This window comes from Accipiter gentilis, chromosome 9 (genome assembly GCF_929443795.1).
Source record: "Accipiter gentilis chromosome 9, bAccGen1.1, whole genome shotgun sequence".
NCBI lineage: Eukaryota > Metazoa > Chordata > Aves > Accipitriformes > Accipitridae > Astur > Astur gentilis.
Window position 1 is genome coordinate 28,418,750 of NC_064888.1, and position 21,517 is coordinate 28,440,266.

At 41.3% G+C, this 21,517-nt stretch overlaps 1 protein-coding gene across 7 annotated transcripts in view; it reads left to right on the top strand.

Annotated features, from left to right (window-relative positions):
* Window positions 1-21,517, top strand: part of ARMH3 (armadillo like helical domain containing 3) — a 130,760-nt gene that overhangs the window by 1,145 nt on the left and 108,098 nt on the right. For 3 of the 7 annotated variants that reach the window (XR_007507231.1, XR_007507230.1, XM_049809912.1), the window contains exons 1-12: window positions 1,703-1,803; window positions 6,307-6,418; window positions 6,890-6,946; window positions 7,082-7,228; window positions 9,144-9,251; window positions 10,373-10,465; window positions 11,344-11,418; window positions 12,096-12,182; window positions 17,611-17,667; window positions 18,727-18,770; window positions 20,279-20,339; window positions 21,376-21,422. Coding sequence is in view for 5 of the 7 variants with exons in the window: in XM_049809912.1 (XP_049665869.1) it covers window positions 6,317-6,418; window positions 6,890-6,946; window positions 7,082-7,228; window positions 9,144-9,251; window positions 10,373-10,465; window positions 11,344-11,418; window positions 12,096-12,182; window positions 17,611-17,667; window positions 18,727-18,770; window positions 20,279-20,339; window positions 21,376-21,422 (878 nt within the window). In the remaining 2 variants the exon portion in view is untranslated. The other 4 variants (XM_049809913.1, XM_049809915.1, XM_049809914.1 and 1 more) reach the window with 3 other exon arrangements.

The window sequence follows — 21,517 nt, forward strand, 5'->3', positions numbered from 1 at the left end:
GGGTGGAATATGCAAAGCAGTAAGATAATTTGGATCATTGTGGTATGTGGCAATTGCAGTTCACCAGCTGTTTGAGCTCTTGTAGGAAGTATGACAAAAATTTTTAAGAGGAGTTTTGGGGGGGAGGGGGGGAAGACATCAGTTTTGTTTTCCAATAATAATAGCGTAATCCTCTGTGTCACTTAGGGCACTTTTTGCTGTGTGCAGAGATACTACAGGCGGGGTATAATGCTAGGCTAAGCATTCATCTGCTCACCACCACCCCACCCCTGCTAACACAGCAGGCAGCCACGCAGACATCCCTCAGGAGGGGAAGGGTCAGCCTCTGCTGCTCAAAGTTGCTGAGTTGCTACATTCTGGCTCCGTGGTGGTGTTTTTTTTTTTTGTCGTTTGTTTGTTTTAGGACTTACACCTTTTTGTGTTGTGCTTTTCCTCCCAAGTGCTTGTGCTACTAATGTTCCATATCTCAAAAATGTTACCTCTCTGCGGCTCATACCTTTCTTATCTTGGTGTGGCTCTGCTGCACAGCTTCTTACAACAGAGCAGCTTCCTCAGAAGCCAGAGCCAAGGTCGTGCGGCTGCGCTGTATTCAGCGTGGGCCTTGGATCCACACTGACAGCTGAAGCCATGGGAGAAGGGCAGGGGAAGGTTACAGGGAGAGTGTTTTTCTTCAGAAGGAAGACATCTGAAAAGGTCTCCGAGGCATGAGCTTTTAGGTGAGAGTGTAGAGGCAGTGCAGAATATTTCATGGTAAACTAGGTGGGGTGGATTCTCAAAGGCTCGGAAAGTGAAAACCCAGAGAGACTTTCTGACATGAGAGAGCTGGGCATTGTGGCCAGGAATACGGAAAGGAAGTGTGATGAAATGAAAAAATTAATTTTGAAAAATGGTGTGAACAGATGGATGTGGAAGCATGTGACGCTTGTCTAGATGGACTTGACAGGAAGAAGCTTAACTGGTTGATGGTGTGAAGTTGATGGATGGGGTGTTATTGTAACTGGACAGATAGAAATGAAAGGCAATTATGGATGAAGTTAAAAATGTAGCTTGGATGTTATTCTTTTATATCCTTGCTAAAGCAGGTGTAGTGGGAGGTAGTCCATGGTTGTATCTGTATTAGGAAGCTGCTTTTCCTGTTTTTCAAGGGGGGAAGAACAGGTCAGTAGTGGTGTAACTTTAGATTGTCTATGTAGAAGCACATACACTGCTACTGCTCTGAGTGGGATGGAAGGACTTGCTAGTAGAAACGCACGTACCAAGACTGTGCTGGAGATTATGATGTTTGGTACTGCAGAAAAAAAAGTAGGATCTGTGTGGGTTTTTGTTATCAGCACACCCTCAGAATATATTTCTCATTATATACTGCATGAAGGCACCTGGAAATTCTGCCAGATGGATTCAAGGCTTGTGTGCTGTGAGCATTACTGTTTCCCTTGCTGGTGGGTTGGGTACCTTACAGTTGTAAAGAAAGGTACAGTCTGAGCAGTTTGCACTCCAAGGGACAATATACAAATAAGATTGTAAAGAATGGAAGAAATTATAAAAGCAGCGTGGATGTACTAGCACAAACTGTAAACGCCAACACGAGGGCTGGCAGAGAATAATCTGCGGAAGGGTTTAGGACAGGAATTTGGTCATGATGGTTGCTAAAGCCTTGACAAAATCCAGCCCAACCTGTTCCTCCTCTCTCTGTTTTTACTAGTGGTCTGCCAGGCTGCTGCTGGTTGGTCCTGGGGGTTTTAATACTCAAACTGGAACTGGGTCAAGGCATTGTCTATGCACTGAGATTCATAAACTCTTGTGGTAGGTGCAGATGGTCTGTTGCTTCCAGTGATGAATGAGTGCTGGAACCTCTGTTTTTAAACTGCCTGTTGGTCGGGTCCAATATTGACTCTGCAGATTCATTATGTGGATTAAGTGCAAGCTTTTCCTGGAATTTCACTGAAGAGTTTAATGACTACTTGGCTTATAATGCATTGCTTTAGGTTCTTTTAGGCAGGGGTTTATCCCCCTCTCTTGCATGATCGAGGTAATTTTTGAACAACTTTCCTTTAGACTTGAGTGATGTACCTGCAAAATACCTTGAAAGGCAAAGCGTGATCACACTGGGTCCCAAGTGCATGCAATTGGTGGTGGGGGCAATTACTAGCCTTGAAATACTTAAACAAGTGAGTCTGATCTCTTAGTAGAAGTGGCCAGTCAAGGGATATTGGATTTCAAAAGCAAAAGTATCTCAGTTCTTATTCAGAGGTTTTATAAATATTGATTGAGGTCCAGGGCTTTGGCATTAACGAACTAATATAGATCACATCATTAGCACTTCCCTTTCAGATAGGGAATAAATGGTTTGCCAATTAAGTCAGTGTGTGAAAATACCATTTTATGTCATCTGTTTGTTTTCTTTTTATTTAGCCAAGAAGTGTTACAGTATATTTTTTTTGAGGGGTCCACACTGAAAAAAATACACTTATTCATGTTTTGGTTGTATGTGGGGGTTATATATATGTATCTGTAATCCTGAAAACTTTCAGGTTTGTTAGCCTAGGAAATTAAATGCAAAATACAGTCCTCGATGGGCTGCGTGCAAGATTACAGAAATTACAAGTTTTGGATCCTGATGTCGTTATAATGTATTTATGCATTAGTGTTATGTTCTCTACAGTGGTATTTTTGCTATCAAAAGGTGATCTATGGAATAATAATAAGTCTGTACAGGAGCTGAGTGACCAATGTGGAGCGGTTAGAGTTTTCAATGTGCACAAGTCTGAGTAAACATCAGACTCAAAATGTCAGGTTCATTTTTCCTGTGGATATTCTAACGAAAAGCCAAGAGAGATGTGTTCCTCAGAACGTCACGTTTGGTTGGAATCTCTGCTACGAGTTCTGGAATGAAATGGAAAAGAAGTGGATGGTTGGTTGCGCTCATCCCTTTCTTCCTGACTGGATCAGCTGATCCTGGGGTTGATGATAGATAAAACAAGAGTCTGCCTGAACTTCTGTGTGCCCTGGCTTTTATCTTCCTGCCTTTGAGCTGCCAAGACTCATGCTATGTTGAGGTTTTTTTTACTTCCAGATGAAGCAGCTTGGATCTTCTGCTGCACAGCAAAGTACTTGCTGTTCTAAAAATCCACATGCATGTGCTTCTCTTGGCCCTGAGGGGTAATTATCCTGTGCAGTCAGTGACTACAGCAGGATTCACTTAGTAGCATGTGTTAATGGGACTGACCTATTGACAGAATAAATTATCCATTTGAACCTAAAATGTGGAAAATGCACTGATGATTTTAAATGTGATGTGTTTAAAGGATAATTGTTAACTGTGTTCAGTGTTGTTGTTTTCATAAGCTGTCATGGCATCCTGATAATTTGACACCTCTACAACTCATTTATAAATGTTTTGTGCATTTAACTGTTGTTTTCTGCAGCTGCCTAGAAGGTCCCCATTAGCGAAATGCAGTTTCCTGTTTCTCTCTTTATGACATCTAGAAAATGTAATTGCATAAAGTGAAAAGAAAAAGCCATTTGTACCGCCTGATCATCATAGGTCGTGAAACAAGCACAGCCTAATAAAGTGTTGGCATGAAAGGCGACTTTTACTTTTCTCCCCGTGCTCCTCCATATGCTCATTTGTAGAATAGCAAATTATAAACAAGAACATTATTTAATCCTTGCCTCTAGCAGTCTTCTTTGTACGTGCTCTGTGCAGCTTTGGTTGAGAGAATATGAATCCCAAGTCCCATTTTGACAGAGACTAGAATTTTCACATGATCATGCGATCTCTCTGATGCTCACCCAGTATCAAGCCTTTGTGTCTTGTGGGATTTAGATTCTTCTGTCTTTCTGGAAATGTAGGAAAAGTGTTAAAATGCAGGTCTCAAAAATCCAGGGACTAAGCAGAGTGTATTGATCCCCTCCCATTCATGTGTACATTTTGATGTGAGAATGCTGACCTAGAAGCACTGAGAGTTAGTTTATTAGTTTTGACATTGGGATTCGTTAGCTGTAATTCAATTAGAAGCACACTGATGGATGTGTTTGTGTGCTGGGGCTGGCAGCTGCTTTAGGTTCAGAAACTTACAATTCTAGTTAGGAAATTGTTTTGTGCAATCTTGGGTAAGATTTGTATTGCTAGGCTAAAAGTGACATCGTTCTTGATTTGGTTTTTAATAGATTTCTCTCTGTTTCCAATTATGTTTCTAATTAGAATAATGTCTTATTTCCCATGACAGTTTAAAAATAATGCAAAGTCTGTAAAAGAGACGCTATCAAGATGATTGAATAATGTTTTCTTTTTCATTTGTTAGACTGAAACCTTTTTCGATCTTAATTGGATATATAGACCTACCAAGCTACAGGAAAAATTTTGGTATTTACAGGTTATGGTGCAGTAGTTGCTAAGCTTTCTTCTGTCAGTATGTCTTGCAGCTGTTTCCATTCTCACACCAGCCCTTAACCAGCTAGCTGTGCATATTCCCTTTCTAGCAGGAAGACAGAACACCTCTCTGCCTTTCTATATAAATCTCAACTTTTCAAGCGTGAGGTCTGCTGCTCTCTGTCCTACCTTCTGCTTTCCCATCCAGGCAAAGCTCCTTCCCTTCATATCTGGGGTAGGGTCTCTTGCAGCACCATTATTTCTCCAGGCCCAAAGATGTTTTCCTGCCACTTAGAACTGAGTTTTACAGCTCAAGGGATGGATGTCTGAATAACCAACTCTGGGAGCCTTAGAATCCTAGTTGAGAACATAGCTGTAGTTTATCAATCAAAAGCTGTCTGCATTGGAAAGAATGTAGAAGAGATCTGGAACTGGCATTCAGTAGTTGCGGGAACTTGCTCTTTGAGGGAAAGAGATCTATATCTAAACATGCTGTGGTTGTGGAAGGGGTTCAGGCAGTCTGGGATGGAGGCTAAATCCAAAGCTGTCTCCATGGCTGCCAGCTCAGAAAGCTCTGGGGTCTTAGATGCTGACTGCAGTGAACTTCCCTCTCCATGCATAATTTAGTACTGCTGAGTGCAGCTACCACAAGAGCCTGCCCATGTTTCTCTGGAGCATGACTTAAGTCAAGCTTCTGCCTGAGGTATGCTGCTGCTGTGTGTGTAATTACCTTTGGAGGTATGGGAGAAAGGTTGGGAGGTGAGTGATATGAGAAGGGATGGCATTCCCTTTCTGCTAAGTATCTCTGACAGTGCTGCAGCGATAGAGGAGGTAAGAACAGTGCTAAAGCTGTGATGCTTGCCAGAAAAATCTGTGATTACAGATAAATACATATCTGCAAGGTCAGAGTGGTGATGTGCTTTGTAGCATCAGATATGAGGTTGAGAATACATGGCAAGTCATGCGTTCTGACTCTCAGCCCCTGGAATGGGTTGGCTGTCACAGAAGGTTCAGGACTACAGCTATGGCTGTTACTTTTTGTAACAGCTCATTTTGTAATAATGATACTCCCCCTTTTTTTTTTTAATAGGATAATCAGTAAGCATGAGACACCAATTAATTATAGTAAAATCTGTTTGTGTTTCCAGAAAACCCTTTGCTGTCAAATGGGTTAGGAAATTCATCTGATTTAAAAAAAAAAAAAAATCCCTGCAAAGCTTCCTCACTGTATTCCTCCATCCTCTTCCCAAAACTGAACCACATGTGATGCTTTTGAGGCTGGGGTTCTTCTCTGGCTTGATTTGCAGAGCAGCTGGCACAGCTGAGGGGTGCCAAGGTGCAGAGGTAGGGATGAACAAGAGTGGCAGGAGTGCTTGAGGGAGGCTTTGCAGCCAAATGTTTCCTAGTGTTGGACGCTGCCTCAGAGTGCAAAAGTAGACTTCTGAAGTGCTTTGGTAGGCAGCAAATTAAACAGATAAGACTTTTTCAAACAGTTTTAGGAGCTTTTTGTCACAAGATGTCCTTGAGGCTTGACCAGCGTCATAAAGGACTGGGCATCCATTTGATAACAAGTATCACAGTGCATGCAAAGAGATTAAAAAATACTTACTTTTCTAGATGTAAACTGCATTGGTCTGGATCATGAATCAATTTATAGCAGAGAAGAATTAAGAAAGTGTATCCATAAGGAGCTTATTCTGTATCTGCTTGTGTATGAACTTTTGCATCTTTCTTTGAAATGGGATATAGGACTAGATAGGACCTTTGATCTGATTTCTTATCTGGTATAGTTATTAAAGTCCCTACTTTCAGCTTGTGAGAGACTATTAGTATTTCAGTGCCTTGAAAAAGTCTTTCATGGTTGAGGCAGGCCAGATATGCCTTGAAGAAAAGTTCAAGTTTCCTTAGCCTTTTTTGTCTATTCTAACCTTCAGGGTATACAGCATGGCCCAAACAGAGAAGAAAGGTGGGCTGCTCCGGAAATCTTCAGCCTCCAAGAAGCCATTGAAGGAGAAAGTTGTGTTGATGTATGACGAGATTTTCACGGTAAGGACTTGAGCATCTCTTCTTTCTAAAGTGTTGTGTTAAATTTTCTTGGTTTAGTTCGTGCTGAGGGCTCTGCATGGTGGATTCTTTTCCCAAGGTAAGGACTGCACACTGTACGCACACACTTCAGGCTCTCCTACTGTCATGCAGAGCTCTGTATTCTGCTCTTTCTTAATGTCACCTTGTCCTGTTGTCTACCAGGACCATTTGTGATCTATGGCGAGTCACAGCTTTTCAAGTATTTCTCAAAAAATAATCCAGAAAATAAACAGAGGCATCCCAATTGAGAGCTGCTTCTGTTTGTCCTTCTGTTTCTGGGAATCTGTGTAGACAGAATTCCATACTGTGAGACCACTTGGTCATCCAGTGGGATGGTGCTGACTCTGAGCTACTCATGATAATGATTTTCTTTAAATTCTTCCTGAATGATTTCTTCTTGTTTGCTCTCATTGCTGTTCCTTCTCCTTTCAGACAGAGGACCCCAGTAAATGCAACCCTAGGTTTTGGGAGGAGCTGTTTCTCATGAAGGTAACAGGAATTGAATGTCCTCTGATTTGCTGCTGCTGTTCTGCCTAAGAAGTGGCAGACTGTCAGTGCAAGGACTTGTGTTTCTAAGGTGTCAGTGGTTGTGTAACATGAGTGAACTGCTTCTTAACCTGACAGGTCAACTTGGAATATCTAGAAGGCAAGCTGGAGGCTCTGGATGGGGAAGAGTTAATGAAGATAAAAGATAACATCAACTGCTTGTTTCAGCATTGTATCCAGGCCCTGGGTGAGGAGCACCCAATCAGAGTGGTCAATGCATTACAGGTACCACGCTGAGAGACAGTGAATGCTCTTTTTTGCTTCTGATGAGCCAATGTATTTGCTGCTGGTATCAGACATCTTGTGCTCCTTTCTTTGCTTCTGAGGAGAAGAAATGTTTACAGAGCACTTGCTACTTAGTGTCTGTGGATGTTACAAACATTTATAGTCTCTTTGGTCTTTGAAGAACAATAGCTTGTTTCAGAGTTCAAGAGGATCTGGTGATGCAGGATGAAGGGGATGGCAATGGGGGGGGACAAGAAGGGTTTGTTCACACTGCAGGTTGTCAATTTGGGGGCTCAAGAGTACTCTGTGTAGCTTTGTCTGTATTCTGCTTTCGCCTGTTGTCCTTCATTTCAGCTTCCTTTTTGAATTTCCATGTGGGTTGAAAATGAAATAAAGCTCTGGAGAAAGTGTGAAATTTATATAGGGGACTCTCCCTGCTCAACACGTCGTAACTGGAAGCTGTGAAGAATTGTCATTCAGAATTAATAGCCATTTTCCTGCAGGTTGCTCCTTACCAAAGCTATGCTGTCCCATGTCTTGTGCAGGAAACTCCCCTCTTCAGTCTTCATGTTTGATGTTATTAGTTCACAGGCTGATTCTTACAGTTTGGAGAATGCACTTGTCTCAGCTTCTCTCAGCTGTAGGAATACAGGATATGAATTTCAGGTTTGGAGAAGTCACCTGTAGGAGACATTGGACTGTTTCTTTTCCCGTTTCTTTTCCTGTTTCTTTTCCTTCAAAGAGACAGTTTATTGGTCAGACTTAGTATAGCAATGTGGTAACCAAACAGAAATTTATGCTCTCTATAGCAAAAGCATCTGCTGTATGGACAGGCATAATGTGATAAACTATGTTGTATGGATGTTGTATGTTTTGGCATGCTTGAAATAAGAAATTAATCTGGAAAGCTCTAAGGCATGTGTATCCATATCCTGGACACTGCTTCTGCCTTGCAGTTTCCTGGTCAATATTTTTGGCCTTAAAGCCACACTTAGCTATTTTTCCAAAGATCATGGTCCTGTCTGGTATAAACTGGGTCTGCACAGAAGAAGCAGTAAGATTACCTTTCCTCAGAGTGCTATGAGATGAAGGCGTGAATAAACAGGAAAAATATGGACAAATATATTCTTCTCTAATGTTTTGAGTTTTCAGCATCCAAGATCCTCCTTAGAAACAACAGAGGTGGAGGAGAGGTCGGACAAAATGTATAGCTTCCAGGCTGGTGGTATTCATTTAAATATCTGTGCTTTGCCAGTGTGTTGTGGTTTAACCCCAGCCAGCAACTAAGCACCACGCAGCTGCTCACTCACTCCCCCCCCCCCCAGTGGGATGGGGGAGAAAATCGGGAAAAGTAGTAAAACTTGTGGGTTGAGATAAGAATGGTTTAATAGAACGGAAAAGAAGAAACTAATAACGATAATGGTAACACTAATAAAATGACAACTGTAATAATAAAAGGATTGGAATGTACAAATGATGCGCAGTGCAGTTGCTCACCACCTGCTGATCAACACCCAGCTAGTCCCCAAGTGGCGATCCCCTGCCCCCACTCCCCCCAGTTCCTATACTGGACGTCCCATGGTATGGAATACCCCTTTGGCCAGTTTGGGTCAGCTGCCCTGGCTGTGTCCTGTGCCAACTTCTTGTGCCCCTCCAGCTTTCTCACTGGCTGGGCATGAGAAGCTGAAAAATCCTTGACTTTAGACTAAACATTACTTAGCAACAACTGAAAACATCAGCGTTACCAACATTCTTCGCATACTGAACTCAAAACATAGCACTGTACCAGCTACTAGGAAGACAGTTAACTCTATCCCAGCTGAACCAGGACACAGCGCTGGGAGAGGGTCTTAGGGTGAGTTTTGCCGTTGTAGGTGTTGCCTTACATCTTATCCTCTGATTTTTCCCTTTGCAGACTTTATGTGCATTGATTCGGGGTGTCCATCAGAAGAACAAATCCACTTCTGGGTTTGACATCATCAACATGCTTGTGGGTTTTGATAAGGCAGAGCTGTGTATGAAGGTGAGGCCCTGGCAATGTAGAGAAACAGTTTGCGCAGCGACCATGTTGCAGGGGCAGTGATATGTAGACAGCTGTATCTACCAAGGTGCAGCTTTTGGGGGAAATATTCCAGCCACTTATTAAAAAGAGCTGTGCTGAAGTTCTTTACCTGCTAGTGGCATAAAGACACGTGGGGTCCCTGTGTTTGTTAGTAATATAACAGAGCACTTTTCCTTTAGTTCCATGCTGTGCAGTCACTATTGGTAAGAAATCTTAAGGCCAGAAAAGGCTGTCACAGGCCGTTAGTACCTAGTATTGAACCTCATACCTTGTGCTTAATTTTTAGCTGATAGTCATATCCTGTGTGATCACATTTCCATCAGCACATGTACCATTTTGTACTTATTTGATGCTCTTCACTGTAAAGATGTTGAGTTTGGGGAAATGACAAAGGAATCAGTGATAAAGCTGAATTCATGTTATATTTCTTATCTCTCTACAAAAAGTAGTAAATTTTCATCTCTCTACAAATAGTAATACATTTGGGGAAAATATTAAGTAGTAACTTGCCTATCAGAACTACATTTTTCCTTGAAGAATAACTGTATTACCCATTACTTAGTATTTGGAAAACAGTTATTTATGAATATGTGTTAAAGAGCTATATAGTACCTGTTTTTAATCATAACTAATGTATGTCCTATTGAATTGGAGGTGTGCTGCTTACAAAAAAATCTCACGGTGCCTATAAGCAAAATGGAATATTGGAAAAAGAAAGCACTGATATTACTGTCTTGCAAACAAAAAGGAAGATCGTATTTGTAGAGCTCAAAATTACTTTGTGAATAAAATCTGTTGTTACATGTATACAAAAATCTCTCATGCATCTAGAGAAAACTCTTGGAAAACGATCATGATGTTATGCCTGTAGTCATTAAAACGTATTTAACACAAAACAATATTGAGAACCAATAGTGTCAATATGGCCTGTGTAACAGTAGTAATGGCTCAATTATTGATTCTGGAATAACATGGCTTTATATTGGTGCTCTTGTATTTGAATCTCCCCAAAAGCTTTTTGTAACAAACATTTCAAATAATTTTAAATAATACTTTTAAATAATGTGATCGTTTTTCTTTAGAATCTGATGGAGAGCTTGGACTCGCTCCTCTGTGCAGAAGGTTCTGAAAGCCTCAAAAGCTTGTGTCTAAAGCTACTTCTCTGCTTGGTGACGGTAAATAAATACCAGCTGTATAACAACTTACAGGGTTATGTGAGCCACTTTCTGAGTTATGGAACTGCCTCAAAACTTGAGCAGAATGCTGCAGTGTGAAGCCTAAGAAGGGGAAAGAAATTGTAAATGAGAACAAGGGTCAGCCCAGAATATGCATCATTGCTTTAACCATAATGCCAATATAGACCAGCAGACTGTTTTCACCTCATAAAATAGGTGCCAACTGGGGCAAAAGGGGAGAGACGTAGGAGGAAGTGTCAATTGGATTGACAGGGCTTTTTTAGGGAAAAAGATCTTTAAGAATTCTCAGATAAATGGCAAGGGAGAAGAGGAGAGGGGTTGAGGAAAGACAGGAAGTGTGGAGTAGACAAGAGTGGTGAGGATGTGAAGAATGAGGAAGTTGGAATTAGTGGCCACTCATCATCTCTTGGAGATCGTCAACTGGGAACTGTTTTGGTTGCGATAAGAGATAATTGAGTGTGGGGAGGTCTTCACTCTCCTGTTCATGATGGGAAAGTGCTCAGTGGAGCATATGTGCCCTGTTTTTTTATTCTTTGCCTCCTGTGTAGCAGCCTGCTTCAGCTGCTGGTGGCTGTTGTCATGCAGCTGTGTAAAATATCAATCTGTAGAGGAAAGGGGGAGCTCTTGGTATGAGGGTCATGCTTCTTGCCAGAGAGGGGTGGGAGGCAGGACAGATTTCTTTTACTTCATGTCTAGCTCTACTGCTAGTCACACGTTGACTTGCTGACTAAGTGTAAGATTCTGGATAAATGTGTCCATCTGGTAGTAGAACTCTTATGTTCCCAGTGTGTGCCAGAGGCAGCTACAGCATCATGGGAGACTTTGGGTGAGATTTTAAAACTTGTGTTTGTACTCAGGTGACAGATAACATTAGCCAGAACACTATCCTGGAGTATGTGATGATTAACAGCATATTTGAAGCTATATTACAGGTAAGGGTTCTTCCTTCTACTGCAGGTGCTCTTCTGTAGTGAGATTTTTCGGTGATACATTTGGTTTTCCGCTTTTTCAGTGCAGCATAGCTGACTGGCTCTGTGTGTTGCTTCCATTCATAGCTCAGTCACAGATTTTTTTTTTTAATTTTTTTTTTTTTTTTTTTTTAGTGCTGTCTCCTCCTTACTCTAGTCTTCTGTTTTTAGTCACTACTGAGTAAAGTATTTTCACTTGAGACATTTGTGCATAGAAGCTGGGCTAATTTCACAGAGGCTTCTTGTATTGGATGAACTTTTTTCAAAAGGCATTCTGGATATATTGAGTTTTTTTCTGCTCTTTGATAAATTATACTTTTAAGAAGTGGAACTGGGCTTGGGGAAACCCAGAAAACTTGCACAGATAATGTTGGTGATGCACTGAGATACTGTCCAGTGCTGTTGAGAAATATATTTGCCCTTTATGCCCAGAAAGCCTATGTGCATCCTATCTGCAATAAGTAAGCTTCTCTGTGTGCAGAACTTCTTGGAAGCACCGACACTCCCTTAACCTTAAATATCCTCTTTCAGTTAAGACATAATTTGCTCTTATGAATGTATTTCATGCCACACGCTGTTTGAGAGTCACTGCAAGCTTCCTGAAGCAGGCCTGAACAGAACAGTGTGATTATTTATTCCAGATCCTGTCCAGCCCACTTAGTCGCAGGGAACATGGCTATGATGCTGTTGTCCTTCTTGCCTTGCTGGTCAACTACAGAAAGTATGAGGTGGGTATTCTTCTGGATAACAGAAACATCGCTTCTCTCTACTTCGTTAATTTACACTGGCCTCTGGATTATTAAGGCAGCCTACAGTACAGTTTTCAGCAGTACGCACTGTAACATTTATCAGGGTATCAGCACAGAGCTACGGAAGTTTTGCATGGCAATCATACTATGCTAACTGTATCTGTCTCTGACATATGTGTATAATCAAATGTGTATGATATACAGCTCCTTTAGTGCAAGCATGAAAGAAACTACCTAGGGGATTTGCATTTCCTTCATGAAAGTATTCTGAGGAAGGTCCTTTTGGAAGAGTTACTGTTGTGCCAAACTCGCGTGTTTGCCTCTGTATGTATGACTGTGTGGTTATACATGATCTCCAAAGTAAAACGAGCTGTTGGTCGTCTTGGGCTTCAGACTGAATTTGTGATTCAGAACCTGACAAGCAGACTGAAAGAGCACAGATCCCCAGAAGAGATAGCGAAGCTGTGACCAAAGAATGAACTGAAACATCACAGCTAGTATTTCCAAGAGAAGTCTGTCTCTATCTCTGACTGATTCCTTTCTGTGAAACTTTATTCATCTTCCTTTTTTTAAACTGGTTGTGCTACTTTGTGGTGTATTCCCATTTTTTTTTCTGTTATTCATCACCTTGAAAAAGGAACATTTCAAATGTCAAAACCACACCCAATATTGGTTTTTCTTTGCATGAGGCACGATGCTTTAATGAACAATCTTGGTTTTTTCCATCATTAGGAATATCTTAATATATTTAGATCAGCAAAAAATGATGAAGTGCTGGAATACCCCCTCCTCAACAGAATTACTGGGAGGGGCAGGCTCTAAAACCTACCTGGTTTTATAATAGATCTTGTTTTGAATTATGAAGAGACCTAGAGAATAGGCAAAGACAGGAGCTACACTTAGTGTCAAAGTAATCCCTGTTAATTTCTCATTCCTGTAAATGTTGTCAGAATCATGAATTACAGATTCTGTTCAGCAATCTGTGTCATGGTAGCGTGGAATAGGAGCATGGAGTTTGCTTTTAGTATATGGCCATGAAGGAAAACTGTTGGGAATGATATGGGGAGGGTTACTGATGAGGGCAGACTGGAAAGACCAGAGGTCTCATTGCAATATTCAGGTCAAAGGGTGGAGAGCTGTGTAGTCCCATCCCTGAGCTATGGATCCCTGTGTACTATAGTATATGTCCTTAGTAAGGTAGAGTGCTGTGAGTACATAAGACTTGTCCTCTGCTTTTTGCAGTAGCTTTCTCTATTGAGTTGGGGTCGAGTGCTTTGGAAAACATTGTCCTAGATATCTTCAAACTGTGCACCCAAAAGAAATTGTGCTGATGTTTAAAAAAGTACAATCCAACCTGAGGCAGACTTGTAGCAAGGGGAATTTCAGCTTGAGCAGTTCACCTGGTGAAGTTGAAAGCAACTTGGAGAAAGGTTTCATATGATGGCTGCCTCACATTGCCCTTTGTAAGCAGCACTACAAGCCAAGTCATAATCCTTGTCCTTAAGTAGAGTAGCAGCTTTCATTTGCTGTTCTTTGGCCCTCAGAGTCAGTTTGGTGGTTGCCGGGTTGGCAGTGTATTGTAGCATACTTTCATGTCTCAAATCCTTTGGAGTACTCTTTTTAGCTAACTGTGCTGCAGTTGATAGGCTCTTTTCTGTTCTGAACTTCATTGGTTGCTAAATTGTGTTTCCAGCTGCTTAAGAAAGTCTAATTAGGCTGAAAATTCATTAGTTGACTATGATTTTGTGTCTGTCTTTAATGTGAATACCAATGTGTTTTGCATCAGGATGTTCTTTCATATTTTTGGGATGTGAATTTTGTGGTCTCTTCTCAAATTCCCTGGGGAATATCTGTCCACGTTTTCATTACCAGTGTAGCTGAGGTCTTGGCTTGCTCATTAACTTCTGTTCTAGGAGTAAAAATGATTTATGTGTCTTTACATGGAACCTTTAAACATGTCCCTGATTTGAAACCTAGTAATTTTCAAAAGTTGTTCCAAGTATATACTTATTCAAGTTTTCAGCTATATTTTATGGGTTTTTTAATCCTAGTCTTGATTTCAGAGAAAATACTTTTACCTTGATACTATGTGAGACAAACATAAGAGTAACTAAATAATTAACTGTATCAGGAAAATGGTGAAGCTCAGTGTACACAAAAGACTGCCAAACAGAGAAAATGCTATGAGGAAGGGTATTTATGTGATCACTTCCTCAGTGTTTTAAGGGATGACTGATAGAATAGCAAGTTAAAATATAAAATCAGGTAGTGACTTTTAAATAGTTAGATTCTTTGGTAACGTCTAGGTGGAAATTTCTTTGCCTCTTGTTCAACCTTCCAGAATTGCATATTGTATCTTTTGCTAGGCAGAGCTGAAAGAAATCAGTCAAAATGTGGGTTTTCCCGCTTGTGTGCTTGTCTGGCAGCATATAGTGTATCCAACAGCCTTTCACGTCCAGTTACGTGTACTTGCCTGCCCTTGATATAGTCAAGTAGAGGTGCTGAAGAGACACTTAGCAACACTGAAGAGTCAGAATTTTTTTTTTAAAAACAAAAGTCTCTCTCACCTCATATTATTTTAAATGAATCTCTTTAACAAAAAGAGTAATTATCCAAGCTCCAGTTCCCTGCAAGATGGCCTGCCTGCAGAGGAGATGGCCTCATCAGGGCTGGCAACAAAGCTGCTGAATCATCCCTAATGAGTGTTCAGGGAAAAGCCTTGTGAGGGATAATCGAGTGGACTCTGGCTTTCATTTGTGTTACAGATGTGAACATAAGTTAAGCACTTAACTTGAGATTATACATGGTTAGCTTGTTTTTCTTCTACTTTCTTTTCCTACCAAAAAACTGTTTCCCATAGGTTTGTGTTTGATGCAGAGGTACATCTGGGGGCATGGGGGAGATCTCACTCCCTCTGTCAGACCTGTATGCTTCTTCATATAATACTCACTTTGTATGGCATCTTTCACCTGGGGATTGCTTTAAAAATTACCTGGTAATGATCTCCTCGCAGATTCCACCTTTATTTCTGTGAGATTGTTGGCATCTAATGGTGGGTAGTTCATGGAGGACATCTTGAGTATTCCCAAGTTCCAGGAGTTTGTGTCTGTACCTCATCACTGACAAGACCACTTTAATGCTATAGTGTTTGTTATCTGATGGCAGTGATAGGAAAAGGCCTGTGCTCTGAAGAGCTGCAAATCATATTTTTGAGTTCTTCCTGGAGGCAGAAGCTTTTTCTAAGTTTGTATAACCGCTTCATTGACACACTGAAGTTTTCAAAATGCTTACCAACCAGTTTTCAAGGCTGTTGCAAGTTTCTGCATGTTGTGGAGTGGCAGGCGTAATTTTGACTTTTAAAACATTTGCTGTGATTCCCAGTGAGAGGGGAACTGGACTCTGAAACAACAGGATTGTGCATGGCGTGGGCTTAGGGGTGCTTGTACAACTTGTAGGTTGCTGATGTTCATTGTAGATGTGTAGACTGATGCTCGTAGACAATAACTGGAACTGTTGGCTCTCAAGGGGCAGGAGCAAACTGCACGCTCTGTGGGCAGCACAGGAAATATTCTTATCACACTGGTACAGACTTGCACACTGAAAGGCACTAGAAACTGCCTTGTCCCATATAGAGTGACATGGCATGTGGATTGCACTGGTTAGTCATCTGCCTGCTGCTTAAGGAGTTAGGGAAGCCTAGAGAAGCATGGAATGTGTCAGGGGAATGGAATACTTCAGACAGGAATTATTAAGCAGACTTCTGCAGATATGGAAATGACAATTGAAAAGGTAGAGGACAGAGATCTGTAGCTAGCTAGGCCGCTTCATGACCCACTCAGCCATGCACTGATGACATGTTGCTGCCAAGAGGCAGGAGACATGGAGCATGTATCTTGGAAAGCCAAGGGCAACGGGAGTGTGAAGAGTTGTTCGTAGGCTAGAGATGACAACGAACCCAGGCCCCCTCCCTTTTTGTGATGGGATGGAGTGTATGCCTGGGTCTCAGGGCAGTCTGGTGGTGTTGGTCAGTGCAGTATCTCCCAGTTTGCTTATTGCCCACATCTGGGAATTTGGATAACTCTGCAGCCTCTAATCCAGGATAGCCCTGCTGCCCATTGCCTGGAAAAGCCCCATCACTTTTATTGGTCACGAGTCACAGGCAGGCCTCTCTTCTGTGTGTCAGCTGTGGTGTGGAGAGTTTCTCCTTGTTGTATAAGGAGAGCAAGAGAATGACTGAAATTAGCAAAACTAAGATATTTACAAGGATGGATTTTAATCTATGTTTAATTACAAATTTGTGAAGCTTGCTTCTGGTTTACTGACACTGACTAAATTTAATTTCTGAAGAGGAGCGTGGCTGTACAGAGAGGACCACATATATTGTTACTCAATAGGAGTCTCTACTCCAGCCTCAAGGAAGTGTCTTTGCATGCTTCATGCACAGATGGGTTCTGTGTGAGTTTTCTGTCTTTTTCTGAGACAGCAGGCAGAGGTGCGTGCTGCTGGGGGCAGGCTGACAGACTGGCTGAGCTTTGGTCTGTTCTGATCAGTTTCTTTTCTGAACCAAAAGGAAAGCCTGATCCTCCCAAAGCACCAAATAATTGCGAGAGTGGTGTTTTCTGATCAGCCTTATTTTTAACTTGCTGTTAAGCCATGAGCAAATCCATTAGATAACTGCGTCACTTGTACGGCTGCATGTGATGCATGCTTTGGGTTTTATTCTTCCCATTCCAAATCAGCTGTGTTTAGTTTTGCACTGACATGTATAAACCAGGAAAAACAAATGTACATTGCTAATCTAAAATGCTTCCCAAAGTATTAGGAATTATCTTTATAGATGGAGCCTGTGTGCTTTGTTCAGCTAAGTTTGAGGAATTTATGTTCTCCAGAGACTTCCACCTCTCAGTGGTGTAAACTATTAAAGTGTTGAGCTCTAACCCAGCAGCAGATGACTCTATAGCATTGTCATGCCTTCCCGGGTCCTCCTTTCTTTAAGCAATCTTTGCAAGGTGTTGCAGAAGGGAGATAATGAGAACGCTAATGTTCAGACCCAGCTTCACTGCTTCTTCCTGCTGCATAACAGTGTGTATGTCACAGATAACAGGCTTGCAGGACAGCTGCTCCACTTTCAAGACTGACAGATGAGCTAGCAGAGGAGCAGAAACTCCTTCTCCTCTCAATAAAATCAGGAGACTGCCTGGCTGAGCCAGTGAAGAGAAGGTGTCCCAGGCATAGTGGCCTTAGCATGTGCTGTGACTCCTGTTTCTTTGTGTGTATTCTGCTTTGTGGGACAGGAGAGAGATTCTTCCCAGGTGGTTGGGTAAACTTGGAAAGATAATAGTGTTGTTTTCCTGAAGGCTGAACTTAAGACCAATTTTCTTTCTTCCTTCTCCCCCACCCTGAGCAGTCAGTGAATCCCTACATTGTGAAGCTCTCCATCGTCGATGATGAAGCCACACTCAATGTGAGTATTTGACTTGATTCCTCTGCGCTGCTGGGGATGCTCTTTCACATGTGATGTTAGTGTAATGAATGCAGTCATGGTGTCTGGTAGAAAGAACGACTAGAACAGTGCTACTGTAAAGAACACCAATATAATGGGTTTCTGCTCTAACTGCGCTCTTGCAATAGGTTAGGCAGCTCATGATTTGAACAGTTTGATCACCAGTTAAATGGTGGGGGTGGTTAAAAAGCTAGGTAGCAAGGAACATGCTAAAATTGATCTATTATACGTTTATGAACTATCTATACACTATTTGCTGTCACGTGCCAAAGAGGCACAAGATGGCTTATGCCAAAGATCATCTCATTTCCAGTGCTGTGTCATCCAATTTTACCAGTCTACAAGTCAATTCTTGTAGCTCAGTGGAAGCTTGTACCAGAGTCAAGAGTCCTGCAACATATTTTGGGTTGTAGCCACTGCCTAAGTTTTGTATTCAGGCCTGGATAGAAAGTGGCAACACACTATGAGCTGTGTGAGGTCTGGACTTAGAAGCTGTCCTTCAGCATGAAGTAAAAAGCAAGCTCCATGCTAACCAGAGGGTGAGAACGATTATTCTGAGTTAATTAAATTAGCTTGATGGAAAGGATGACCAGTAACTGTGGAATGGTGGAAGCTGTTTGCAAGAAGTGAAAAGATTACTGGTGTTTGTGGCCTTTGTTTTGAACTTTTAGGTGTCTTTCCTCTGACACCAGCTTCCTTCTGAAGTTCTTGCTGCTTTATTGAGGCTTCTTGAGTGAGTCAGCTCTGTCTGGAGGTCCAAAGAGAGTAAATGTTCTCTGTTGGACTTAGTAAACTTTAAATTTTCAACTTTAGTCAACTTTAAATTTTGGTGTCTTGATTTTTGAATGATATTTTTGTTGTATCATAGCATGTCTTAATAGTTCAAACAGCTTCAGGGGAAATTCTTCATAGCGTGCTAGGTTATCTTGGCAGGGGCAGCACTGCTATGTGTGTTCAGTGCGTGACTTCCTTCATTGAGATTTGTAATGTAAATATTTTTTAATGCTTTTTTTTTTTCAGGGAATGGGACTTGTAATTGCCCAGGCTCTATCAGAATATAACAGGTAAAACCTATTTGTCTCTTCTTTTTCAGTGCACGATAGTTGCTGTACATTTCCACAAACTTTTTTTTGTGTTAAAGCACTTATCACCTAACAGCTCTGATGCACCTGGAGAGGCAGGGAATAGTCTTATGCTTTGAGGTACCTCGGCTCAGTTGTTGCTGTCATTGCAAGTGTAAATGCATCTGGACCAGCTGTGCTGATGTGCTTCAGGAGAGATCTTGCTGTAGGTGAAGATATCTATTGTAAGTTTTTACTGTCATGGATTTTACCTCTGAGCCTCGTGTAAAATCTTAGTCCCAAGTGAAAAGATAAATGATTTGCTGAGTACTTCTCTGTTAGAAAATTGATTTAACTGAAACATGATCTAAACCAAATAAATGTATCCAGGACTACCCATATGCCAAATCAGAGATGATTAGGGTTGTATGCTCTTCCAAATGGTGGAAAACATTAACTGCTTCTGAAGAAAGGGCCAGAAAGCCAGCAGTAGGGGTAGCATGTTCTGAGCTTCTGCTTCATAAGCAACAGCAAAAAATTTAGAAGTTTGCCTAAGAAGAAAGGACTTCAGAAGAATTTGGAAACTTGAGCAATTTCTCCTGAGCAACCCAAGACTTTTTTTTCTGCAGTAGGATTCTCAAAGTATCCAGAAAAATGTTTTATTTCCTTTAAAGGTCTGCTGTTATAGATATGCAGATGACTTGCAAGATCAGCAAATCATGTAAATGTATTTAACAGAGTAAATTATTAGAGTAAAGCAGAAAAAACCTCAGCCACCCAACTTCATTCTGACAGAAGCTGTCTCAGACTATGGCCTGTTTTGCTTAGCTCTTTCCCCCTTCCCAAAAAATATAAATTGTTTTCTTTGCATGTTGCATTTTGTATGATCAGATTCCTGTATGAAAGACACAACAAATGGCCATGTGAACTTTGCTAGTCCATTTGAATGCCATGTGAAGCAACTTAGCTTAAATCTGAGGTACCCAACCTATTTGTTGACTTCACTTACTCCAGTTCCAGTCCCTTCACTTACTCCAGGAACATGGGATCAGGCCATGAACCGTAATGGTCCTCATGGTTTCTGCTGGTCATAGGGTGATCGACTCTGGTTTAGTTTGTAGCGGATGACGATTGAAATGAAACTGTTCTGTGGTTACTGACTGTGTGTGTTCATGTGGTTCATTACTGTTTTGCCAGTGCAGGACAAAATTTCTGAAGTCACTTGGTCCTCTTGCTTCAGTGTTAGCCCAAACTGGATGTGTACTTTATAACAGCACAGATATTGTTCAGTCTCACATCTTTCAGCAACCCCACTTCAACTCTACACAGTTTACAGATATTTTAATATCCTTTGCATCTCTTTTTGTGAGTTCTTGAAAAGGGCTTGTGAATGTGGAAGCTTTCTCCATCCTGTATTTTTATCAGATAAGACTGTCTCATAGGGATGTAGATAAAATAACCCTAGTTCCATTTCTAACCCTGAAGCTTCATCCTTATTCCTTTTTGTTCAGGCAATACAAAGATAAGGAAGAGGAGCACCAGAGTGGTTTCTTCTCAGCCCTAACTAATATGGTAAGCAAGGAAGCAGTGTTTTTCTATTCTTAAAATAGGTGCCTTCAGGGAAGTTCAGCAATAGGGTGTTTCCACAAACTGTGAGTTTGGGATGTGGGGTCTGGAGGAGGACATGCATTGATGCAATGCAAACCAAATACAACTGAAATGGCTGTATTCTGAGGAGTGTGCTGTTGTCTGGCTGGGAAAGCTCTTTCAAAAGTTGAGATCTCTATTCTGGTGTTGATAACTGAAATTGTTTCCCTTCATCGTCTTCATTCTAGTTGACTTTATTTTAAAAATCACAATTACTTGTTGGACACTTTTAAACAGCTGCTTATTTTTAAAAACAAGTTGCTGCTCTGCTGATGTAGCCTTAAACAGAGAAGCTGAATATTTTTGTGGCAAAGTCTAGTCTGCCACTAGTTTTAGAGATCGGTTTCTTTACTGTCTTGTTTCTCAAGCCTGGATGCACTGTAGCTATGAAGTAAGCTTGGATTCTGCAATGAGCAGTGTCTGCATTTTTTGGAGGGGTAGCCTTCAAAGGCAATTGTGAATTTCTTCCTTGTAAAGAGTATCCACTGTTCCCCTTGTTCAGTTTGGCTTTGATTTAGTCTGAGATTTAATTGTAGTCTGAGATCTGACTGACAGGAAAATTTCCTGTAAATAAAGTCAGTTCAGTGTTGACAGCGGTCTGTCAGGAGTGACGTGGGTAAAACTGCTACCACTTTTGAGCAAGCAGATGGGAAATGATCTCTGTTGTCCTCTTACAGAATTGCAGACTAATCCAGGTTGGGATTCAAGATACAGTCCTTTTTTTCCTCTTTTGTGATTTGACAGGTGAAGCATTGGTCAGTGACAGTAGTGCAAAATAAAATGTGTTTGTAGATGGTCATCCTGTTTCCCATTTGTATTTTACTAGTATTAGAAAGCTGCATGTGTGCCTTGGATGAGAACACCTCTCCCAGGGCACTTCTGGTTTAGTTAAATCCATGTCTTCTCTCTTGTCTAATAGCTTTCACAAATTCCTCCTATGCAATACTTTTTCTTTCCATAGGTGGGCAGCATGTTCATAGCAGATGCTGATGAGAAAATCTCAGTCCAGTAAGTGCACAGATGTTTGTTACACAATGAATGGCAACTCACCACACTGGTCAACATGATCCCCTCCATCATGGAGCTGTTCTAATGTAGCAAAG